Raw genomic sequence first — 25,323 nt, 5'->3', positions numbered from 1 at the left:
GCAGAGTTTATAAAAGATGTGTACAATACTAAGTGTAAATACAGGTTTGGGCATTTAGAAAGCTAAAGGGTCAGCGCCCAGAGCAGAGTTGCCACAAGTGACAGGAATGACATGAAAGAACGGGGAAGAAAAATGCAGCAGGGACAACACAGGTAATGGCTCTCCATGTGAATACAATTTAAATTTATAAGTTACATAAATTTTAAAAGGATGCATATCAAACTGCTTGGAAAATGCTATCTTTAAAGTTGTAACAAATATTTTCCTCTGGCTTTTTCAAAGTACAAACACTAGACAACTACTGACAGAAAAACAGCTGTGCCACATCTTACCTTCCTGGAAAAAAGCTCTACGTCATATATTGCAGTACTATATGAACGAAGACGGTAAGTCACTCAGGAAAAATGGATAGAGCATCCACATCAAGAAAAAAATGTTAGTGATCACTCACACCCTTGGAAGACCCATTGCATAATTTATCCAGGCAGAGCCAGCCATTTTTACAGTGACACCTTGGTAGCTCTAAAATATGCATAACAAGTTCTTGTAAAGGCCCACATTATACATTTAAATGAGAGAATGTTAGCAGTTTTCTGGAACAGATATTTTTTAGCCCAAAGTTTCTCTTTCGTAACCTCACATCATCCCCCTTCCCATCATTTAAAAATTCTGCTCTAACCTTTTTTCTTTAAACAAATGGGGACCTGAAATCCAGCATCTTTAAGTAGTGTCACGAGTCAGCCACAGGTTTTTTCAACTAATAATTCTGATGTTGACCAGCAGTAGTACTTTGAAATGTCTGAAATAGTGATGCTTTGATACAAGTTTACAATACAAAGAAGCTCACTACTACTGTTTATTTTGTGTAAAGGATATGTCAGAAAATTACAAAAATTTCAGAATTAATTTAAGTACTATTGGATAGGAATAGGGCCACAAGGAAAGTTATTTAAGGGACAAAACAGGTAAACAAATTACTGAATTAGAAGAGAGGGAAGAAGATCCACCACCAGTGGATCACTGATAGGTCATTAACATTTTAATTAACAGCAAAACATTTGTGTTAAACATAGATGAACTTCACAAAGCAAAACAGACAACACAGAAGCCAGAACAGCAAGGCACCTCTGAGAATTAGTTAGGCAAGAATTTGGACAAATAAAAGATAGTACAAGTGGCAATTCAGATTGGGGTTCTCATTAACAGAGGAATACTGACAAAGAGCAAAGCAAATGCAAAGACAAGTCACAAAATGACTGCAGGAGTTAGAAAAGTAGTAATTAAAAAAAAATCAGTGTATAGGGGAAAAGTTAAAAGTACCAGTTTGTTGAAGTAAAAGGGTAGCTAACATGGGGTCATGAGGAAAAGAAACATCGTAGGCTGAAGTTTTCAGAGCAACACAAAGTTCAACATGGGTATCAAAAAGCATTGCCTAATTAAGTAAAAATTCCCCAAGTCACTACATGGACAGGCTCACACTTTCAAACGTTATCTTGAATACCTATACCACAGACATTAGCTTTGTTTCCACAGGGCTACAGTCTCAGGAAGAACACATGTAGAAATGGAAGAAAATCCACCACAGATTTATGAAGGTGCAAAATAATAAATAAATTTAAAAAAGAGACATATATCTGAACATTTTGTTTAAAATACAGGAGGGAAGTGGCAAGCTTGAGGTGATGATTAGGCAAAACCTGCCAATTTTGCCTGGAATAGTTACCAGGAGAACAGCTGGGGGCCCTGCTGCTTGGGACATTTAAAACTGAAGCCTGGACAAGACAGATGCACAGATCCAAATTCTAAGGATCCAGATGACGTGGAGCAGGACGGGTGTCCTCATTTCCCCCCCACTGTAAGTGGAAATACCAGTTTTTCTCCTTTTACAGTAATAGGGCCAAGTCAATAATCAAAGACAACAGACACACTTGCAGTGCTGAAAATTAACTGCAGGCCTGTTGTAAGGACTCATGACAACTATGTTCAAACATTTCTCCTAGGCAATGAATCATGATTTTTCATTACTTAAAACCAGCTGAACACCATTTAAAAATAATCTTTTACATTTGATTTACATACCAAGCTTCATGGAAATGTGGCTTTGTACTTTAGGAGAGTTTTCCTTGAAAGGAAGAAATTAAATAATGGAATTCAAGTTACTCTATCAAGTAATCTGTACTTTACACTTCCCTTGTGTATGAAAATTATGCGCCAAATAAGATTCAAAAATTCAGCAAGCTCTAATCCATGCATCCTTTATTCCATTACAATCACTGTGTTGCATTCTAGCAACAGGACACAAACTGCAATCAATCGCGATCAATTTATACAACAATCTGAGGCTTACAGTACATTTAAGGCCTTTAAATTTGGAAAAATTAGACCTATGCTAGTAGTGTAACAATTTTTAAGTGTCTTGCATTTCTGATGCATAATCTGTGCGATTCCAGTGTCAAAGAATCAAATTACTTCTAAACTAAAAAGATCAGCTCAATGAAAATTTAGTTACATAAATTCATCAAAACATAAATGTGTAAATTTTTTTTGTCCTGGAAACTTTATAAAACTTTAATAGCAAAATAATATAGGGATAAAAACATATTTTAACAAAATGTATTCAATCATATACAAACCAGAATTTTGCAGTTTATTGTAACTAGACTTAAATTAAAACTACCAATTAAGAATCTATGCACAATGTAAATTCAAATATGTACAGTACTTTTAAAAAGTCTACAGGAATGCTTTACAGAAGGAAATGTCTGTTATGGCTATTATTCAGACCATCTGAATATTAAAATGAGTTTTCTAGTAGTAAATTTACACATTTATTTTTTAAACAAAAGCAATTTTGTCCCTAGTTCCTTTAAGAATATTCCAGTTATGTTTATACAGGCAATGGAGAGGTTGTTACAGAGTTTAGCCCCATATAGTAGTTGGTTTATTTTCAGGAAAAAGTATATTTAAATAATTTACTCGGGAAGATCAGTAAGTTAACAAAAGAACACTAGAAGGGAGGAGGGGGAACTTCATCACAATAACTTTCCAGTTACAATACCACAGCTAGAAACTTTACAGAGAAAGTACTCCCTTAGATTGAACCCATGACTGATTGTTCAGAACAAGCTGTAGCTCATAACAGTCGTGTTCTCCACACTGAGAACACTGGAAAAAGAAGTCTTTGTAGGACAGAATTATAAATGATCTGAAGTGAGACAGAGAAAACTGATCTTCAATTAATACAGCACTAGGTAAAAAGTGTCCCCATAAGCAGCTAGTATTCCCACTTCCTTCAGGGCAACGAAGCTAAAAATTGTTGGAATTACAGTAGTTGACCATATTTGTGTGCATTAGTAGAATAATTTCCAGATATAAAAGACAAATTTCATCAGATGTTTGATTAGAACACCCTAAAGACAGGGTATTTCTTCATAGTATAAAGCTATTACAGCTATCCAGTTAAAGCATGTGCAAAACCAGGTAATTTCTTCCGTTCACAGTAACTGAGGTAAAATCAGGTAGGCTTCTTCAGGAGTTGGGAAGTTCATGAGATATGAACTGTTTTAGTCTCTCTAAGTATTGTGCATAAAGCTCTATGTCATTATGCCCAGCCCCTTCCACCCAGAGGGGCTCTACCGCTCGTGGACATCGCTCGTACATGGCCAGGCCGTGGGAGAAATCGATCACCTCATCTTCGGTACCATGGATTACCAACACAGGAGAGGTTACTTTAGATATCTTGTCAATGCTGGGGGATGGAAAAGAAAAACATAGCTCAGTTTGGGGCTTTAACTTTCATACCATTAAAGAAAGCAAGCTTAACTATCGACACGTGATCCAGTTACCACTGCATGCTTTTAAATGGCTGGAAAACATTGGAATTGTGCCCAAGTGATATGGAACAAAGCCCACTCCCAAAACGCACGTGTGATCAGGAGCCTGCACTGCCATCACCATCATCCCACCAGTTTTACCGACAAGAAGCTCGAATGGGCAGCACACAAATAAAGTTTGGCACAAAAACCCACCCAAAACAGTGAGTATATCTATCGCTAAAACCATTGAGAGGCAAGTAAGATTCCACGGGACATGCTGCCAGTGTGGACTCTTCACATTGCGCATTAACACCTTCCAATTTAACAGATTAGGAACTAATTAACTACATTCCAGCCATAAGACTTCATTAAAAAAAAAAAGCCTCAGCTCATGAGGTTTGAACCTGTCTTTAAACCCCCAAATCAGGCAGATTCAGCTAAAGAAAAACAATCTGTTCTTTGCACTGATTGTTTAAGTTCAAACAACAACAGAGAAAACTGTGGGAGAAGAGCGTCACACAAGGATATTTAACTGCAAACCAAAAGAAACCCACCCAGGATTTTACTTCATGCAACCAGCTTCTTCGCCAGCTCTGACTGCAAAGTGGCCTTAAAGTAAACTTTTCTCCTTTTGTTCCAGCTACACTTAGCAGACCAATGTAGCTAGTGACTACCTCTCACAGGAAAATGTGCTCAGAGGAAAGGGAAGAGTGACAAAGGCACCTTCACACCTAAGAGTTCAGGCCACAAAACCCCAATTATAAAGCATACTGGTAGCACATGAACTTCAGAGTGGTCAACAGCAGCCTTCTCCGACTGTCTTCATGCAGGCACCACTTATTTCCAGACAGCTATTTCATGTTGGTAGTTACCAATAATTCCAATCAGTATACAGACACCAACTGCTAATGAGCTCTCAGCTTCCTAACAGCTCCACTTACAGCAACAAATGGAGGAATTGGCTCAGGACATTATGCAGAATATGGGATGAAGTGGGTGGAAAAATGAGTATCAGTAATATTCAATCTGACAGAAGGACAAGTCTATTTCTTTACGCTATCTAATAAAAGGTGTTTGGATTTTCCTGCTCCTGAAGAACAAGAAAGCATGCAATTTGGTAAGACTAGAGATTTTACAAAGTGATCAAGACTGCTTAAAATGATTAAAAAACACAGATGCCAACATACACTGACTTAAAACCAGGTTTAAAGAAGCTTTATGAAAATATAAAGTTAATTTTTAATTAAGATGTAGACTGAAGCACTAAACCTCACGCATATAAATCTCAGCATTTAGTATTCTAGAGAACTGTCATTGGTATTCCAGTAAACATCCGAGTGTAAACACATTTCTGTCTCTGTCTCAATACTTCTCAAAGAAAACAGGCTTCATGTCATTTAAAGAGGAAAAGTGTTATTTAAAATTAAAATGCAGCCTGTTTCACTTTTCCTGTCTGGAACTTGAGTTGTGTGCAACTACGCTGAATACAGAAAAATATCGCAAGAATATAAGAGATATCAGAATAATGCAGATTTTTTTTTCCCATGTTTTTATCCCCAAATTAATATCATAGCCACATGTAAATACTTTATAATCAACATGCATATAAACTGAAGTCTTAAGCCCCCATGAAGGGTCTGTCCCCGAGTTCCACAATATGACAGGCATGCCAGCTACATACAGCTACAGAGATGTTTATACATAATTTTAGTGGCTAGATACTAAGTTCTCATTTATTGTAGGAAACCAGGAACACTCTTTCACTTCAGTATTTAGATAATGAAACTATTTTTTCCACACATATTCACAGACTATTAAGCTAGATAATATTTGTATTTTGCAGAAAATTGGAAAGCATCCCATTGCCAACTCAGCAACTCATAAGGCACTATTTAAACTGCACATTAGACTTACTTAGTATTCTTAGCCATACCGCCCTGCAGCTAGAAAAAACTACAGAGACCAAATTCTCATGGAGTCCTAACATAAAATGCGCATAATAGCAATTCACTGTAGGTGGACATAGAACTATTTTGTTTCCCACCGTGAAGGCAGACAGTTGAGCTGCACACATCCGTAAAAGTGCACTGCTGTTTATTTTCACTGCTTACAGTACAAGTGAAGTCAGACTGACAGCAACGAACAGCTCAGTAGGGTAAGAACAAAATACTCAAGTGCTATAGTACATCTGTTCTCACTGTTCCCCCCCTCCCACTTTTTATTTCTTAAACTGTTATTTGATTTGGCTGATATCAGCTAATCACTGTTACTTTTGTAATCAGAGCTATTTTTAAGGCTTTGTTTTTTCCCCTCTCGAAGATGCATTTGTAAATATTGGATTTCAGGTTTGAGGATGATGAATGAGCTGGAGTATAAGTGTTTCAAATTCTGACTGCACCTTCAACAATTATTTATTTGACTAATAACCTATTTGGAAGAATTCTAAACATGGGGACTGGACACAGATACTGCGAGAGCCACTTATCACTTGGTCACTATTACTTCTAGCTGTTTTGGCATACAGATTTATATCTACAGCCTCCCCCACCTTCTAATTTTAATCTGTTGTAACCAAAATAAAACAAACATAACAAATGCTATGAATATCCCCTACTATGCTTATTGCAAACATGACCTTCTGAAGCAAAGCCAAGCTTTGCACAAGACTTCAGTAAGTCTCTGCTTTGTCTTCTCCCTTCCACGGACCACTTAGCTTTTTATCTGTGCCTCCCCTCACCCCCCCAGGTCTATATACACTGCTATAAAGAGACTGGCTTCCCCTCTCATATTCTCCCATAATTTAAACCGGGTCAAATTAGAAGTTTTAAGATTCCTAGAACATCTGCTATTCCCAGGACCTCTACTATTCCCAAATATTTGGATACTCTAGTTTAGGTCTGTTGCAATTGCTTTTCAAACAAAACACTAGGCTAGAGAGACAACTGTTTTATCTTGAAACCAGTTGTATATAGCTTTCTGCATGTAAAATATTCTAGAGCTTCTTAAAACAAGCTCAAAATCTTCGAAAAGAGGGACAGTAACTTACTTTATTTTGGTCATAGACATTAGGATCTTATATGATCTCCATCAGGGAGGAACAAATACAAGTCTCAGTATCTTTAGTGATTTTATATGGACAGCATACCAAAAATGCAGAAGTGTTTTTACTTACAAGGACCAAAGGCAAAGAAACGCTAAATGCATTCCCTCAAGATTATGCATGAAATGCAGAACAAAGCTGAAAAGTGAACCACACCAGTCTAACACTCTAGCCCCTGACCCTCTCTTGTTTTCTCCCTTTAAAAGCAGCAATTATCTATACCTTTTTCTCTGCTGATCTGGTAAAACTACAGCAATATTTTAACAGGCAGCTTGAAAAAAGCACATCCATTTCATGCTATCATATTCAAATCAAAGCTTCTAAATCAAAGTTGACAAAGATGTTAAGAGCGTACAATTCCTAATTCATTAGCCTGAAGGACTTAATAGTATATTATCAGTTGTTCAGCTACTACTCCAAACTTGATAGCATAAAAATTCTGATATCAACAACCCATAACACAAAAAACAGGAGAAAAATTAGTTGTAAACACTAAGACTTTATTTGTTCATTGAGCTTTCATGTCAGTTTGAGACTGACATCAGCCTCTTTCTTACATGGTGAATCTCTGCTTGGATTTAGAAGGTGTGCATATCTGAAGTTTAAAATGCAGGTGACAATTCAGTAAAGTTCCCTGGAAACTTACACAACTAGTCCCTTTTAAACACCTAAAGAGCTTGTTGAGTATTGAACAACCCTTTTTGCAGCGTTTGTACGTACCTTGGAAAAGCATCAAAGCAATAGGTTTTCCTAGTGTCAGGAAAAGCTACCCGTAATCCAGACATCAAGGGAGAATGAAGGATTACTGCTGCACATTCGTACCGAGATGCCAGGTCTACTGTAGGGACAGTACCAATACTCTGACCATACAGAATAATGTTCTCAGGACTAACACCATACCTGTAGAGAAAAGAAACATCCCTTTTAAAAAAAAAACCCACACACCAAAACAAAAAACAACCCCCCCCAACACATTTCACATCACAAAAGCAAAAACCAAACAAAACAAAAAAAAAAGGAGAGGGGGATAAAAACCAAAGCATCGCTTCTACCCATTGTACCTCTTTAAAATCTATTCCTAGGAGACATGAATTTACAAGTTAAAACTTTAAAACAGTTCAGTAAAGTAAATAATCAAAATATTACACAGGCTGAAGAGAGCTATCCTCAAAGAAGGAATGTCAGTTTGTTCGTTAATCTTCACCATCTTCATGAACACCTCTTATCTTTCACTCCACAGCACAGCAAATTATAAATTAGACTTCCCCCCTACCCAGAGTCACTCTCAGGAATTTCAATTAGATATTCTGGAGGCTAACCACCTTTCCACCATTAAACAAGATAGTTACTCCTCTGCCCACCTTCCTTTCCACACAGCTGGAACAAAAAGACCAAACTGCCTTGTTAGTGTAGCTAAAGACACCAAAGAGGATAAAAATTTAAGAGGATAGTTCTGTTTATTTTTTCAATTTCTGATCAGTGTAAATTATTCCTCGTTTTTCTTCTCCAGTTTAAAATATGTCAAGCTTATTTTGTAGCTATAAAGATACATCATTCCATAAAATTCAGGGTTCGTAGGGAGTCCTGGATGGCTCCCCAATATTCCCATCCAGTCTATAAAACTGTGTGTTGTTTCACAGCTGCAAAAAAAGTTGAGGATGATACTAATTCATTTTTTACTTAAAGTATCCAAAATATAAAGGAATTTGGAAGGGGCACAGGAGGAGGCGACAGTGGCTAGGAAGAAGTGAAGAGTACAATAGTATTTGGCCACCATGACTTGTTAGGAAAATTGCAAATCAAAGCTGTTACTCAGTTAATTATCAAATATTTACCCAGAAGATTTCTATGTATAACTCTACTTCCTATTGCAAGCCGTATAAAGAATAATCGAGTGCAGAAGAGAACACATTTCTAGTAAAAAACAATTTGTGCAGAACACATCTTTTTGCCAGTCTACAGCCCTGCTGTCACTGCTATGACAATGAAAGTCAAAACCTACAGTTTAGGCTATACCCAATGTACACCTGGAAGGTTTCAACTTCCTTGCCAAGCTGATAGCAAGGTGTACGGCAGGCCTGGATAGTACTTGACTTTCAAGCAGCTAAATGACTGGGTATGTGCAAAAGAAAGAAAATTACAATGGAAGAATAATCAATTAATAATTGAAATTACAATGGAAGAATAATCCAGTACTAATCATCCAACTACAGGCTGTCAAGACTGACTGGTTTTACGATGAAGTAAAACTAGACTGGATTGTAGCCTCTGTGAAACTGGGATTTTCTTAGTATTTCTATACTGCTGAGCATAAGGGTGCTTTTGGCATCTACCGTAATATGAATAAGCAACTGTATAAAATACCTCCCTGGAGTAAAATTTTATCCTCTTGGTAACCAAGCAGCAGCTCACGTTGGTGGTCTATCACCACAGCCATGGCCTGATGTTTTTAAAGAGATTTTGTGAAGCTCTTTTAGGAGAATTTTTTTCTCCCTTACTGTTAGAAATAGTCCAGCACACAGTAGAGCCTAGCTGATTTTGGTATGCATGTTAACAGGATCTTGGAGCAAAGTCTTGTCCTCACAGACTTCATTCCGGCCGTTGGATGGGGAGAGCTGGAGGCATGTACCTTTGAAGGCAGCACATGCATCCAATCTGCTGATCCACCAGCTGTTGCATCATATTAAAGACAGCCAAAAATGCATCAACAGCAGGGAATACAAGAAAACGGGACTGGAACAAGATCCTCTACATGGCACTTAAGTAGTGATGGAATGATATTAATGCTGTTAGGTTTTGCAATACCATCCTGAACTCCAGTATCATGATAAATGGAAAGTCCCCTTTCTAAAAGGTTTACAATCTAAGCAGAATATGGGAACAGATGTTTGAATGAGAATCCCAGGGTAACAGGACAGCATAGGGTAGCAAGAGAATTCCTTCAACACACACAATTGCCTTAGTATGGCAATTTTCTTCAACATTGATCTGCTCTGGATTCATGCCTTTTGATGTCATTCTGTTTCTGAAAACAGCTCATATTGTAAGTGGAACACATTGCTGCTGTGGCAATAGACACTAGAAAAAAAATCTCAATTTCATAGTATGCCAGTTAAAGTTGGATACAGTCTATAGCATTATTAAAAAAACCCACAGAGATCTCTAAATTTAAAGTAGCCCTTCATCACTATATAAATGCTACAACTATTCAGTATCTAACTGCAGAAAGGCAACGTGACAATTTTGAAAAAAAAAAATCATAAAAGGGTATTAGGACACTGAGTTAGTGCACTTCTAGCCCGTCATTAGGTCAAATGCCTTTTCTACTTTGTAATCCTACTGACTGACAACTAAAAGAATCTCTGGGACTGTTTTAGTTAGGGACAGTCCAACTTTCCAAGACAGAAGAGTTACTGTAACAGATTTATCTTTTGAAGTCCTTTAGCATTAGGCCATCAATCAGAAGGTGAGACATCAAGCTTACCACAAACATCAGCAGAAACAGCTACATGTAAAATTTATTTATTGCAAGGCCAAAGGACATATGACAACTCATCAGCAAGGGCCATGAATAATTGACACGCGCAAGGTTCTTGGAGCTGAAGGCCAGGGCTTGGCTCCGTGATACTCTGTGTCTTCACAAACGCTGCCCAGCTGGTGACTCAGCAAGCACCGCTCAACTGAGGTACAAAATGACTCCGGGGAATTTATCTTTAAAATACGGTATCCTTTAAGCAAAGGCTGGGTCCCTTCCCCACTCTCTGCAAACTCCCTTGTGGTATTAGATTCTTGTGCAACAGAACAGTGATACAGAAAGTGAAACGGAAGAGAGGAAGAGCAGACATTAATAAGAAGGCAATGAAAGTGACAGAAAAAAGGAAAGAATGTGATAGAAAAAGGCAAGACATTCCAAGAAAAGAGGAATCCTGTTACAATCTGCTCTCCTATTAAGGAAGAAAGTCCTTCCACCAGCTAAACGGCAGCTCCTAAAAATATCTTCCTTGAAACACACAAGCTTTGGTCTCTGTGGAAACAGAGCTCCATCCGATGGAGCGGGAGACCCAAGTTAAATTTATGGGTATGCTCCTGCACTTCTCCTGTGAAGCCCATCAGGGAGTTCAAAACAAGCAGGGCAACATTGCAATGTGGAAACCAGCCTCCAGCAAAACCGAAGTAGGAAACAAATCAGCTACCGTGGGCATATGTAAAACACTGATTTGACAAGGGGGAAAAAAAAATAAAGGAAAAAAGGCAGGCATGCTTTTTTCTCCAAGGGAAGTCAATTACTGAGAAATGCAAAGCTACTGACATTTAAAATGATGCAAGCATTTCTGCTCCCCCTTACACACAAACACTTATCAGGTGGCAAAGTTCTCCAGCCTATCTACTCTCAATAACCCATGAGTAGATTATGTGGATTACAGATTACAATTCTTATGTGTGCAGAAAAAAACCCCAGCTATCTTCACAAACAGTACAGCTATCTGTACCTACAACTTCCCAATTCAGACCAGGCCAGCTAAGGCACCAACACGCTCCACAGTTAAAAGTAACACAGGTTTTGGGTTTGTTTTTTTTTGCCCTGTATTACTGCCTCATTTTATACAAATTAGGTCTACCGGCAATTCTGGTCTCCTTATGCTAGCATGAACTACGTACGCAGAAGTTGGCTATTAAGAATCCACACCCCAGACTCTTCTACTTACTCCTGCACAGAGTAGTAAGAGACCTCAGGCACACCAACAGGTCAGTGGGACAGAAGAGAGCGGGAGTGTTGCTGACAGTGAGTCCAGCAAAGGAGATGGGACACAATTCCTTCTAGTTCAGGCTGCTTAGCTGTATGGCTGTGGCTTGGGCCACGTCCCTCCCGTTTCCTCATACAACACATCTGATGGTATCAATTGCCTTTGTAAAGTACTTAATGCTTTCTGGCTGACAGCACTATGTACAAACCTTGTATTATCATAAAACATCTTTAATTATGAGCATAAGACACTGATTCTGCCCCCCTCCCAGGGCTTCAGCTTTGAGCAATACAAATGGAAAGTTTACCATTGCTATTTTTACTCTCTCCTTACTCAGTTGAAAGCGCTAGTGGAATGCTGCTTCAGGGACTACAGACGTGTCATACAGCTGAAGCCCTGCAACGTTCACGGCCAAAGTTACAGCATCTGTGCCAACCCTCAAAGGTGCTAAATACATATTCATTAATGAGGCCAGTTCTTTTCTTTTGAGGCTTACTGAATCAGTGAAGTTAACCACACCTTATTTTCAGTTTGGAAGTCTTATGGTATTTGCTGTCCCAACAGCCCTTACCTAAACTGGAAAGTATACAGAACAGCATGGATATAGCAACAGCAACAAATTAGTTTCGAAAAACAGTCACAGTAATTATCTAGGCAGAGCATTTTGACTACACAAACCCCATGTCATAATGCTGTTAAGACCTACTGTAACTGCTACTAAACTAAGGCAGCGACTCGTGGTCAAGTTCTTCCTTACAACACAGTATAAAAAGATAAGAGACCAGGAAAACAAGGTAACTAGCTCGTGAGTTCTTGCAAGGAGACTGAGTTTGAAACTCTGTGCTCCCCTCTCAAGGGAAACACCACAACAAAATAATTCATTTTCAAGACACAAAGAAAATCCAGCATACATCAGGAATGACACAGATCATGCCACATTTGGAGGAAATAGTGACTCCTAGAGTATTTTTATTAGAACATATATGTGCTCAGTTCTAAGATCTTCATAGGCTATTCTTCAAGCCTGTTTCTTCCTGTTTATACAAACCCATTTGTCACAACATACTATTTGTTCCCTTTTCAAAATGCATTCACTTTATAATCCAGAGAAATTTAGATCACTTGTTAAGAAATGCAGATAGGTTTTTTCTATAGCATCATTCTACACTTCCATAAGATATGCATCTACATTTTCAGAAATAAGTGGCTATTTAATCTGGTATGAATCAAAAAAATCTGATTTTGGGTGTAGAAAGGAAAACCAAAAATCCTCAATTAAGAAAAAATCCCACACGCAGATCACATACCTTGAACAAGAGTTTACACTGTAGGATCTTTGTTAAAAAAACTCAACAAGAGAACTTTGGTCAAATTATTGCAAGTAATTTACAATAACAGAACAATACATTGAATTTCAGATTGTGCTTCAGCAAGTACCACTCCAGCATGTCAGCCAAAATACCACAGAAATTACAGCAGATTTTCAGCCTAAATGCCAACGCTAAATTGAGAGCAAGGCATTAGATTAAGGATTTTTGGTGTTAACCATAACAACAACTGTCAAATGAGAAAAATCAGAATTATTTCAAGAGTCACAGGAAACCCTGGCACACAGCAAGAGTCCCTGTGCCAGTTTCTCACTCCAGTTTCCTTGAATTCAAACAAACATAGGTCTAAAATTCTTCACTGTTTTACTGAGCACAATAGACACTGACACCAATTCTTTAAATTACACGATATCTTCTTCCTCCTCTATCTCCTTCCTGTCCAAGTCTACAACTACTATGTGATTCGAAGTTCAGGTACAGCAGACTCTCTTTGACTTTACATTTTCACTGTAGTAAGAGCCAAAACCAGTTTGCATAGTATTCTGGCTTAAGAAGCTGCGGGGGGGGGGGGGGGGGGGGGGGAAGAAATTTTTTTGGCATATATCCCAGCGCACTGTCACAGGAGCAGACAAGTAATTCCACAAATGTGTTCACACTCAAAATAATTTCAGTGGCTGCCAGAGAAATTTAATCAAGAAATCTGCCACAGTTTTATACCACTATTATTTTACTGCCACACCAGACAGTCATTTGGTTATGCTATGGAGAAACCCCATATCAATATAGGCTAATCAATATAGGCTAACTAATACTGGAGTTACAGAATGAACCTATGACTCTTGAAAATGCCCTCTTAAAGGCTATTACATTATTTGTAAATATCACACTACTACAGGCTTGCTGCACTATGTGACTGTAGCACTAATCCAGTGTTGTACCAGCTCTTCTTTTCATATAAAGAAATGGATCAAGTGGAAGCAACTTCTAGGCACTTCTTAGGATGATCATTTGCACTGCAGTAACTTAATTATACCGAAGCATGAATTGTTACAACTGCTTCTTGATTACTGTCTTGCGATAATCAGCGATCTGCTATCAAATATTGAGAACTGTGCTCAAAGTTCAACCAAGTCCTAACAAGGATATTGAATATCACTGGTGAGCTCAAGCAACCATGACAAAAGCAGGTGATCTACACGCTGCTGAGTAGCGAAGTCACTGCAAGTTTGCCCTGAACAACCAAGGTAGGTAAAGGAAGGCTATTTCATGGCATTCTCTCATACAAAGTGTAATGAAATTACACTTTAAATTAACTTAATTATGCTAGTCGAGACTGAGTAGCTTTGTGGTAAGGGGTGGGTGTCTTCTTTTTTTAAAATGAAATCCAGATAATACTAGTTCCTCTAAAAAATTGCTCCTTTTTCAAATACAACCTTAAGTTACCTTGTGTTCATCTGCTTTGAACACAGGCTCCTGAAGATGTCATATTTCAAAGTGGGAAACGCCTTCCCTAACTAAAGTAAATCTGCTCAGGACTCAGAGCAAAACCAAGCACTCTTGAACAGTAAATCCATTCCCCTCCTTTTTTCCCCCAGCTTCACCATTACAAGTGAGTTCCTTCTCCCCCTTCAATACCCATTTTGTTGGAGGATTTCATGCCACACCACGGCAGCACTTCCACGTGCTCGTCTTGCACCACACGTTTTTGAGCCAACTTACCACCCCCCTACTGCCAGCCCAGCCGCACCACAGCTAAGCAACCCCGCAGGCAGCAGGTCCCTTCTGCAGCCCGTCTTCTGTCACTCATAAATCAGGCTCCATCCTCACAGCCATTTATAGTTAAATGATCTCACAGCAGAGATCATTTGACAAACGCAATCAGACTGCACCTACCCATTCTAATTTCTCAAACATTTTTCAGAAATAAGAGTCAAAAGAGAAGTGAACCATAGGAGAATTAAAAAAATAATAGATAGTACACATCATCAGCCAGGAAAGAAGACTTCTGCAAACTTGCATTCTGGAAGAAATCTCTTCCAAGCTAGCTGAACATTAGCAAAATGTTGTGATACAAAAGACAGAATGGGCAGAAAATATGCAATCTGTGCTTGCAGATCAATTTTTGATTTTTTTTAAGGAGCTACAAAGTAAAACTGCCTTTGTTTTCTCTTGTACTGAGAACTCAACTGTATTTACAACATGACTCTTCACCACCACAATAACCCAGAATACTAAATTTCGGTGTTTGGTTTATGTTAGGTTGCTCATTTGTCTACCACATGAACTAGCAGTTGTATGTATGAACAACAAACAGATTTGGAACAGTTGCTTCTGCCTGACTGAGGGTTTGTTGTTTTGTTTTTTTTTTTCCCCCTAGATAGCAGGGAATGAGGAAACAGAGTTTCCTTTAAATGTGCATTGAAATGTAAGCAGGAACTTGTGCCATGGGCACGCTGATATAAAAGAACAGAATAACTTTGCCTCTGCAATCATTAATTCTTTCATATCGAGTGAAAGTTAGCAAGAAGGCCACTGACAAGCAAAACCAGACTCTTGTAGGACATCCAACAAAAATGAGCAATGATGTGGCTAAGCCTCCTGTTTGAACTCCTACCTTTATCATCCCACTACTTTACGAGAAAAGGTGAATAACACTCCAATACTCAGTGTGCATTCAAGCAATGAGAGGAAGGGAATACTTTCCTAAATGAAGTCCTAAATAAACCCCCCTAAATGTTGGGGGTTTATTTCATCTCCCTAGTCACAGGAGCAAATGCAATCCAAATCCACTGTAAACTGAAAGACAAGAAGCTAGTAACAGTGGTAACAGGAGTTAAACACATGGATATATTCAGATGCAATTCCCTCCCCTCCAACTTTCTTTGCTTTAGCAAACTTAGAAATCAACTAGAGTTCTGAAGCCAGCGCTGTGTCACAAGGTAATGGTTTTGAAGACAGACGTATGCTCTCTACTCTTCATAGTTTCTTGCTTCTCCCAAAGTGCTTTCTTAGAGCAATCTTGATTTACACCATTTAGTCCCAAGACACAATGGGTAGATGGCATACTAAAATGAATCTCTCACTCCAGTTATTTTAAAAATAGAGCACTAGAGTTAACTTTAACAAAGTATTTTGCATTTAATTAAGATGCTCTGTAGCAAATAAATGTGAAATAGGAAGACTAAAGCTTTATTTATCAAAGACAGGAAACCTTTACTGGCCACTAAGAACTACCTTCATTGACCACGGCATCAATAATTCACAAAATCTCAGTCAGCTACATTCTATTATATACTCTTTACTGTAACCGGTGTACAAAAATCTATATAGCTAGTCTCTGAGGTACATTTAAATAACCTGAGACAGCAGAGAAAATTCTGTTACTTTCACAGAGAAGCTCAGTCTATAGTATCTTCTGGAGTGAGGAATTCATTATCTTCACCCCCAGCTTCTATCTCATCTCTATCCTGCTGTGGTATTTTTATTTCATATGCACACATCGTACTCTATGTTTTATAATACAGCAGAGCTAAGACAGATGAGCATACTCCTCACAACATTTAACAACACGACATTAAAACTTTGACAATCCTTTTACTGTTGCAAAAAGCCTGCTCTTTCACTTTGGATATCCTACACTCAAAAGCTGAAAGAAGAAATAAACTGCTCCTTAAAATTATACTCCTATAAGCATTGTTATGAAGAACAAGAAAGATTTGATTATATCCATGTACCTAAACACAATATCTTTTTATATAAAGACTTCAGGTAAAACAAGCATGTGTCAACTAACACAGAAACGGTGCTTGAAAAAAGCCTCCTCTGATTCCCTAGGAAACTTTAAAAAACCCAAGTGCAAATATTAACACTGGTTATGCAGTCCCACAAGTTTTGTGCTTTCATAGCTGTTTCTTAGATTTCAGTTACTTCCAAGCTGGAGAGCCTTGCCTTATTCCTAAGGCTGCAAATTCACAGTGAGCCAAAGCATCCTGGCTCACCTCCCAAGCCCATCACATAACCCTCCTCACCACCCTTGGCTCAGCACTGGGAGACTGAGGGTTTACAAGCCTGGAGGAAGCAATCTTGCAGCTCTCCAACAGTTCTCAAAGCTTTTTTGTTCAGGAGCGCTGTATTATTCTGAGTACTCCCATCTGTTTATTGGAGCGCCTCTGACACCTCAAGCTTGAGCACTGCTCTTATCCTGACTCCTCTTCACATCAAACACTAAATTAACTTTCTGAGGTATTTCCCTTACCTCTACATAGCTATGGCACCATGCAATAGTTTAAGGCCATCCTGCCGCAGCACTAATTGCCATGACCTGCACCTATGCAAGACTTAAGCCTCTGACTCATGAGTTGGGATTACTTATCTGAGAAGGAGCGCAGCGGCTTTTGACCCGAGCTGCTGCCTGCCCCACCCGTCTCCGACATTTCTACCCTTTCGCCAGGTACAGCTCATCTGCTCACAAAGCAGGGAGTAATTGCTCAAGCGCACAAACCAGAACAGTCAAGGCAAAATGAAATGGCACCAGTTAAGGTTTCTTCAAATATAGCGGGCTGTGGTTTCTGAAAATACAGTTATCACTGTATACGCATATAATGAAACAAGACTAACCCTGAACTGTAATCAAACTGCAAAGCTCACCTAAAATTTCACACTTCTAGGTTTGCACAGCTGGTTAGCTATACACTCTATAACTTAATAAAAAAAGGCATTTCCAACCTCAGGCTCTTAAAACAAAAGTATATGTGAATTCTGCTGAAGGCAATTATGTAGATGCTCTAGAAGAATTAAATGTTTTGCTAAGCTGGAATTAATCCTTTGGAGACTAATATTAGGAAGGCTAGCAAAAAAAATTTCAAAGTAGACCACTCAAACTTTGATACCTATAGGGCTTGGCCCTGGAACTACTCAGGTAGCTAGTCCCAACACTGAATTAAAAGGAAACGACTTAACTTTTTTTTTCCGGGGGGGGGAGGTGTTTCTGTTTTGTAGTTTGTTTGGTTTTGTTGAGTTTTTCCCCATTCTTGCCTTCCTTTTGCATTCTCTTCCACCTATTTATTGTAATTTTATTTACTTTTCAGTCTCTAAATAAAAGCTATTTCATCTACAGGTTTTACAAAGAACCTTATGTTTTCAAAGATTAACAGCATTAAGTGACTAGTTTTGCTACAAGTTTTTGATATAGCTTACAAGCCATTAAATGTGAAATATGCGGCATTAATACAGCATTTTCGTCACTTAAAATCGTAACTATATCCAGAAAACAAGCTGATTAAAAAAAAGATTCACGTATTATCCCCATAATGCTAAGAGAGGAGAACAAAGAAAAAGTTGAACAGTCTCAACAAACAGCAGGTGCTTGTATCCAAAATCCTCTTACAGCAGACAAAGTTAAAGCCATTTTCACACTGTTCCTCAAAGATCCCTGGAAATCTGAATGCTGTCACTCCCACGGAGCACCAGAGCTAGAGTCCGAGCGGATCACAGGGGAGCTGGAATGGATATGGCCTTGCAAGGATGCAAGCAGACAAACTGGATACATAATCTCTTCCCATCCAGAAGGATGAGTATAGCTCTGGCAGTGATTTTGAGAGTCTCCAACAGAAAGGACATGAGAAGGCAGAAAGGCAGGATGGAGGACAAGAACGGCAGAGAGGTCCTGATACAAAAATGATTAGTACCAATGAACTGGTGTAATATTCCTAAAAAGAACAGACTACAGATGAATGCATCTGTCCCCAGTATATGAATGTTTTATCAGCCAGCATTATATGAAGATGGCTCAGCTGGCAGTAGGATTTCTTTCCCTTATATACTTACATTAATATGCTCATGCACTCTAGAAGAGGAAACAAAGTTATTTAATAAGACTGGGCTTCTCTCAAAGATATGCGGTATCTCAAACACTGAAGGGCTCTATGCAGAAGCCAAGTGAAGTGTCACGGCCTGTGTTATCCAGGAGACCACACATCCTGCTTGGATAGTCCTCTTCAATTATCTGGAAATATTTTGTGTTTCTTTGAGCTACTCTAACCATTTCTACAGACTTCAAGAAGAAAAGCAGTATTTTCTTTTGATTTAAAAATCAAAAGAATCGGTGCTTCCTCTGCGCTGACATGTCTTGTGAATTATAAATAGGAAGAAATCCTACCTGGATAAGTGACACTGTAAGCTCTATTTTTCCCCCACGCCCAGATAAGTTGAGAAAACACACACCAATTTTGTAATTGCTCCGAACACTGAGCTTTAGTATAGTGTGAATCTGTATGCACTTACGCATCTGCTTTCAAAGAAGTGGTGAATTCACAGCCTCACTGAGAAACACTACTCTCCCGATGAGTCTCTCCTGCCTTCTCTCATTATCCATTTTCAGCTAGATTCATTAAATATTCTAACAAATACCAGGAGTGATAACTGCCAAATGGAAGACGACAGTCATTTCATGAAAGCAATCTATTACTAGAAAAGAATTTTCCAGCATCTTTTCAGAAACAAGAAAACCTCAGTGTTCTTTCTTTCTTTCTCTGTGCCACTTTTATATTGGCACTCTGACTTTTAAATCAGACCCATCAATTCCTTTCTTCCTAAGCATCCTCAAGTTCTTCCATTCCTGTCGCTCAAAGATGGGCTGACTTGACTCTACCAGGATTAAAGATCTGTTGCTCCACAAAATCTATACATTATCAAGCCAATATTTAAACCTGCACTGTTTTACACTTAATTTTCCTCTTGTGCATGTTCTGTTAATGAACTTTTAGCACACTGAATGTTCAGGCCGCAGTAACAGTCAATATAAAGCTAAGATCATTAAAAAAATATATATAGCAATCACCAGGATTAACAGCACCAGATGTTCTAAAACAGCAGACAACAGATAACTAGTTCAGAGCTTAAAAAAAAAGAAAATCAAATTTCCTAGCCAAAGCCTTTATCATCACAAACCCAGGGGCTAAATCCCTCCTCCTTTCTCCCAGTAAATACTACTTAGAATTGTGAACAATAAAATTTAGCACAGACTCAGAGTTTTTCCTGCGCATTTCTGTTCAGTTGAAGTGCTCATGAAACCTACCTTGTGCTCCCCAGGAACTTGACAACATAGCACAAAAGTAGTAATTTATTACAGAAACAGAAGTTTGCATTTAATTACATGCAAAAGCATTAAGTATCAGTAAATTTCATCTATTTTAAAGTAACAAATGCTAATATAAGAAATGGGAACAGTATTTCTGTGCATTTAGAAAAGTACTAACTTTCTCATAACTTTCCTAAACTCACATCAGAAAATTCCATCCTGAACCAGGTCATATGTACTTGTTCAGGTTATACAGATATCTTATTTGGCATGATCTGAGCTTCTATGGGGTAAAAGACATTTTTCCCAGATTGTGCAAACCAAGAGGTTTTAATGATGGTCAAACAGCATGCTTGCATACTTTGTTTTCTGCCAACATACCTAGTTAATGGGGTCAATTGCTTTTGTAGTCTTTTTGGTGAAAGATTTCTTGCTAGTCAACTTTTTCCCCTCAAAAAAGGATGCTTACCAATTAACAGTTAGCTACTCCACAAGTAGCAGAAGTACCTAGCAGTGGATCAAGGACAACTGTTAATGCAACCACTTAAGTGCATTATTTCAGCTGATGCTAAAGGTAGAAACTGCAGATGCATCTTAGAAAATTTAAAAAATAAAAATAAAAGGGAAAAGAGAAGCAGCTTCCTGGACTATGATGTTATTCAGTGTCCTATTTGCCTCTGTGATGCAGTCCTTGTAAAGCAAGCAGGCTTACTACTTAATTGCAGTATCACTAGAGAACAACTGGTTATGCAGGAAAAAAATCTTAGCAATTCCAGTACATGCCACACCGGCACTTAACTGCCTACCAATAAACCAGCATAACATAAAGAAGTCTTGTGATGTCAGAGTTTCTATTTTTGAAATAACAGATAACAGTGCAGTGCTTGGAAAAGTAGGTGTATTAATGTCTACATTATGGCCAAACGCCAATCTGGATAGTAATGTTTTGGCTATGTAGGTTTTCTGCAGTTCACCATTTCACGACACATGCAATTTTAGTTATAAGCTACTGCTGTTTTCTCTCCCAACACATATTTTTCATATTTAGCTCTGCACACAGTTACATTTTACAAATGAATAGTGTTTCCCTTCCTCCTAGTACCACAAAGCTTCCAAGACAGAGGCAAAATAGAAATATTTAAATATTTTTTAAAATTCTTATTAAAGAGAAAGTCTGGTCAGTTCTGCAGTGAAGAGCAGGAAAGAACATAGTTCACATAAGAGTATTGCCAGAAGCACTGGGAATAGTGGAAGGAAGAAAAACAGAGTAACAAATGACAAACAATGCTTGCTAAATTAGTTCCTCCTCTCCCTCTCAAAACCCCAGTAATAAAATTAGCTAAATTTAAGCTAACATTGCTACCTTTATTCCAAATTAACACCCGCTTCATAATAAAAAAGAAAAATAGAAAATTGCTGTGAATGTCCAACCAAAGAGACTAATAATCTTTGGTTCAGTTTCTCCTGCTGATGAAATGCAACAAGTTTAGAACTACATCCAGGTAAGAAACATCCAAGATCCTTACGTTTAATATTCCTCATTATGAACATTATTAAAGTGGATTTTTGGATGGAAAGGGTAATTTCCTGAAATAATTGGAAGGTGCCAGATCTTATTTATGTCAATAGTCTGTTCAATACTCTACTCAAAATGGTCTACAGGTCTTAGATGAGATTTGACAGAAGGGCATCCAATTTGGAAGGGTGCTATATTTGGCACCAGCTTGCTTAGTCTCAGCAGAATGAGAAAGGATTAGAAAATAACTCAATAAACCAAGGAGACTTTACAACCCTCACCCTCTACGAAACTGGATGAACACTGAGGATTTATGACAATCTTATCTTTCACATCAAGAATTCAGATCCAAGTTATATTCAAGTACATTCTGTCATCTTCGTTCTTTGTTAAATCAAATACAAATTACAATAATTTCTTTTTTTAAAAGACAACTATATTTGTGCCTGTATTCCTTCACAGATAGTAGCTTCTGCATTATCAGACTGATTTTTAGTACAAATTTCAAAAACAGGATAAAGAACTGATTGTACTAGTTTTATGCACAGGGGGTTTAGAAGTGAACATCACATTACAAGAATAATTAGCAAGAGCTCAGGGGAGAGGGCAGAGGACTTCTGTATCAGAGACAGAAGTTTGGAAGCTGGCAGAGATTCAGCAAGAGTCAAAACCTTTTAGGCATACTGGTCAGGCTTAAGGTTAAAACACCACTTAATATCTTAAACTGTACTGTACAGACTCCTGAAAGGGTGCTTCTTGCATCAGAAAGAGATGCCTGCAATGTATGCTAAGTCACAGTGTAATTATTAACCAGTCGGAGGCAAAGGTTACAAACTAGTATGGATAAGGATAAACTACTATGCATAAAAATAGCAAAACAGTAGCTGAAACACCACTCCACCTCTTCCTTCAACTCCGGTACTTTTACAGTTGGTTAAACTTGATAAGATGCTCATACAAAGACTGAAACACAAACTTTTTCTGTAGTATTATTAAGACACATTAAAAATCATGCTTTACTAAAAAATAGACAAAGCTTTTTACAGTAAGGAACAACAAAAAATATTATGAAGAAAATGTGTAATACAACTTAATATGCAAGGTGAGGTACATTCCAGTCTTAGGGGAAGGAGAAGACTCACTGGCTCCGGACCAGCTGCCTCAAGGTAAGAATTGTCTGGGGAACACCTCCAAAATAAATACACCACCAAATCAGCTACTTCAATTAAAAAAAAAACAACCCCAGAACAACACACCAGAACATACACGCACTTTTGTGAGAAATGAAGCTATAAAGAACAAACAGCATGCTGGAGAAGACTTTTGTACATTTTCCCCGGAGAACATGCTTCAAAAACAAGACCATTTTCTTGAAAGATGCCGCTTTCCCCAAGCTGTCATACAGCCAACATCCTACTTAAGTAAATTCATCAGATGTTGGGAAAGACTATACAGAGATGGGACAAAGATTAAGATCTGTACAAACAAACCAGTCCAGTGCTTAAGGCGGCAAGTTAAGTACTCAAAAGTTCCTTTAAAGCGTATAGATGATTCCATACACCATTTTGGTTGCAAAATGCTTAACAGAAGTCTACCCCCATAATACTGTTGGCTTCTCTTTTATTTTGCATATTATTAAGGCTTGCAATTTATTGTATAGTGTAATAGTTAAGACAAAGTGTCTTGTTTAATTTATTATAAACAGCCATTAGGGTTCATGGACTAATGACAAAATAATCTGAACCTTATCTCAGTTTATCTGTACACTGGAAAAAATACATAGCTGGTTTTTGCTTCTTTGCTGATATCGAACACCATTTTTCAAGTTCTATGAGAACATCCAAAGCAAAGCTAACTAAAAGTCAGCAGAGAGCAGGAATGTCCAGAAAGATCCTATAATCTGAGCAAAACCCTTTCTAAACAACCCTGTTAAAAGAGACACATTTCAAGTCATATTATTATGTCATATTAATGACATGAAATATGACTCCTATTTCAAGTCATATTATCTCAGGAAAGGGTGCTTTCCTGAGAAACATGTTGAAGTTGGTCTCAAAATTTTCAGACTTGTTGGATCCCATTATCCATTACTCCAGAGTAGTTAATTTCCTGCACACAAAAAGAAGTGGCCATGCCATGTCACAAAGTTAAATTTAACTGGTCTAACATACTGGGATCTTAAGAAATTTGTCAGTGTCCTGTAAAAAACAAAAACAAAAACAAACTAAAAAAAGAATCTTTGAGCTACTAGCTGACACTGCTTGCCTTGAGAAGGGTTATTTACCAGACACTGATGTATGCAGTTTGTTTCAGCAGCATGCCTTGGCTGATAAACAAAGCTCACAGAGTCAAAGTTCTTAAAGTAACATTTCTATATGTAAGCAGGATTTTTTTAATTAGGCTCGGTAACACAGATCTTTCTAAAAGCATACCCAAAACTGTCTAAACCAACAATTAATTTCAAATTAACAGTTAAAAAAAGCATTTTCATCTTGAAAGGTGTACCTAGAAAGAATTTCAAGAGACTGTACCAATAAATAATATTACTGTCAGGAAAGCATACATGAAGTTTTTCTAACAAATCTGCAATACAAAAAAAACCAGAAGCAATACTTTGAGTTTACCTCTAATTTAAATTTTTCCCTCGGGACTTTGAGGCAAGTGTACTAACATAAAACCTCATCTTCCACATCAACATCATCCTTCATTTGTGAACCCACATGGAATTCCCCTTTTTGAAAGTTGAGATGCCACAGATTTATTTCGTGATTGTAGGGATTTTCCCAAAGACATGCATGTGCTCATCAGGAGACATGAAACCAAGGGTGGGAAGGTGGGTGGCCACTGTGCCAGATCCTACTGCGTAGGACAATTTTGTGCCTTTGTATCATTTGGCCTCACGGTCAGCAAATCCAACCACAATGTTTAATGCCAACAGGAGAAGCTTTGTTCTGTAAAGCTAACATAGTGGTTAAAAAAATATAGAATAAAGATATGGATATAGATAACGTCATTATACAACTGGCCTACATTTGCACCTTTCTGAGATTGTTTGCGGGTTGCATAGCTTCATGTGCAAACACGTCACAATAACTCATTTTTCTCAAATTAGGCTTTGGAATACAGAATGCAAAGATGTTCCTCAGTCCTAGTACAAGCTGACGCTATGCACCATTCATCCCATTCTACATTCTCAGCCTTCTATTAAAAGCACCTTTATTCCTCTGTGTTCATACAGAGTTTCCTGGGTTTACAATCACAAGCTTCCATTGCTCGCAAAACCTGACACATTAAAAAACCCACACCAACACAACACTCAGTTTGAGAGCAGGAATGAAATTCAGCTTCATCATCAGATGTCAGGCTGAGCATGCAAGACCAGCGTAAGTCATTCATCTAAAAACTGGAAAGCAGGACAGCCAAGATGAAGTAGTAGCAAATGGGTCACTGAAACTGCTTATTCAATTCACAAGCACTAGTCTCTAGCGATCTCAATTGTCCACTATCTACTGACTCTTATAGATACAAGAGGTTTGCCCACCTATTGTATTTTCGTCCAAACCCAAGTTTTTAGAGTTAGACAAAAAACAATCCTTAATTATTTCTATTTCAGATCAATATAAACAGTCAATATATACTCAAGTTAACATGAAGAGACGCTTAAGAGCAACCAGCGTTCAAAAATTGTAAAGATGGGCCTTTCCTAGATTCAAGAAAACACAAGGAACCCCTCATCTTGCA

At 38.0% G+C, this 25,323-nt stretch overlaps 2 protein-coding genes across 9 annotated transcripts in view; both read right to left on the bottom strand.

Annotated features, from left to right (window-relative positions):
* Positions 1–2,239: 2,239 nt before the first annotated feature.
* Positions 2,240–25,323, bottom strand: part of ABHD17C (abhydrolase domain containing 17C, depalmitoylase) — a 30,471-nt gene continuing 7,387 nt past the window's right edge. For both annotated transcript variants that reach the window (XM_072869365.1, XM_072869366.1), the window contains 2 exons: positions 7,636–7,815; positions 2,240–3,748 (listed from right to left, as the gene is read on the bottom strand). In XM_072869365.1, coding sequence (XP_072725466.1) covers positions 3,529–3,748; positions 7,636–7,815 — 400 coding nt within the window. In that variant the 3' untranslated portion in view covers positions 2,240–3,528. The remainder of the gene's footprint in view (positions 3,749–7,635; positions 7,816–25,323) is intronic.
* ARNT2 (aryl hydrocarbon receptor nuclear translocator 2) overlaps positions 7,694–25,323 on the bottom strand; it is a 165,007-nt gene continuing 147,377 nt past the window's right edge. For all 7 annotated transcript variants that reach the window (XR_012043711.1, XR_012043712.1, XR_012043713.1 and 4 more), the window contains one exon: positions 7,694–7,815. The gene's annotated coding sequence lies outside the window, so the exon portion shown is untranslated. The remainder of the gene's footprint in view (positions 7,816–25,323) is intronic.

The sequence above is a fragment of the Ciconia boyciana genome, chromosome 8 (assembly GCF_034638445.1).
Source record: "Ciconia boyciana chromosome 8, ASM3463844v1, whole genome shotgun sequence".
NCBI lineage: Eukaryota > Metazoa > Chordata > Aves > Ciconiiformes > Ciconiidae > Ciconia > Ciconia boyciana.
Note: the sequence above shows the minus strand (reverse complement) of the source record. Positions and strands in the feature narration are given on the sequence as shown.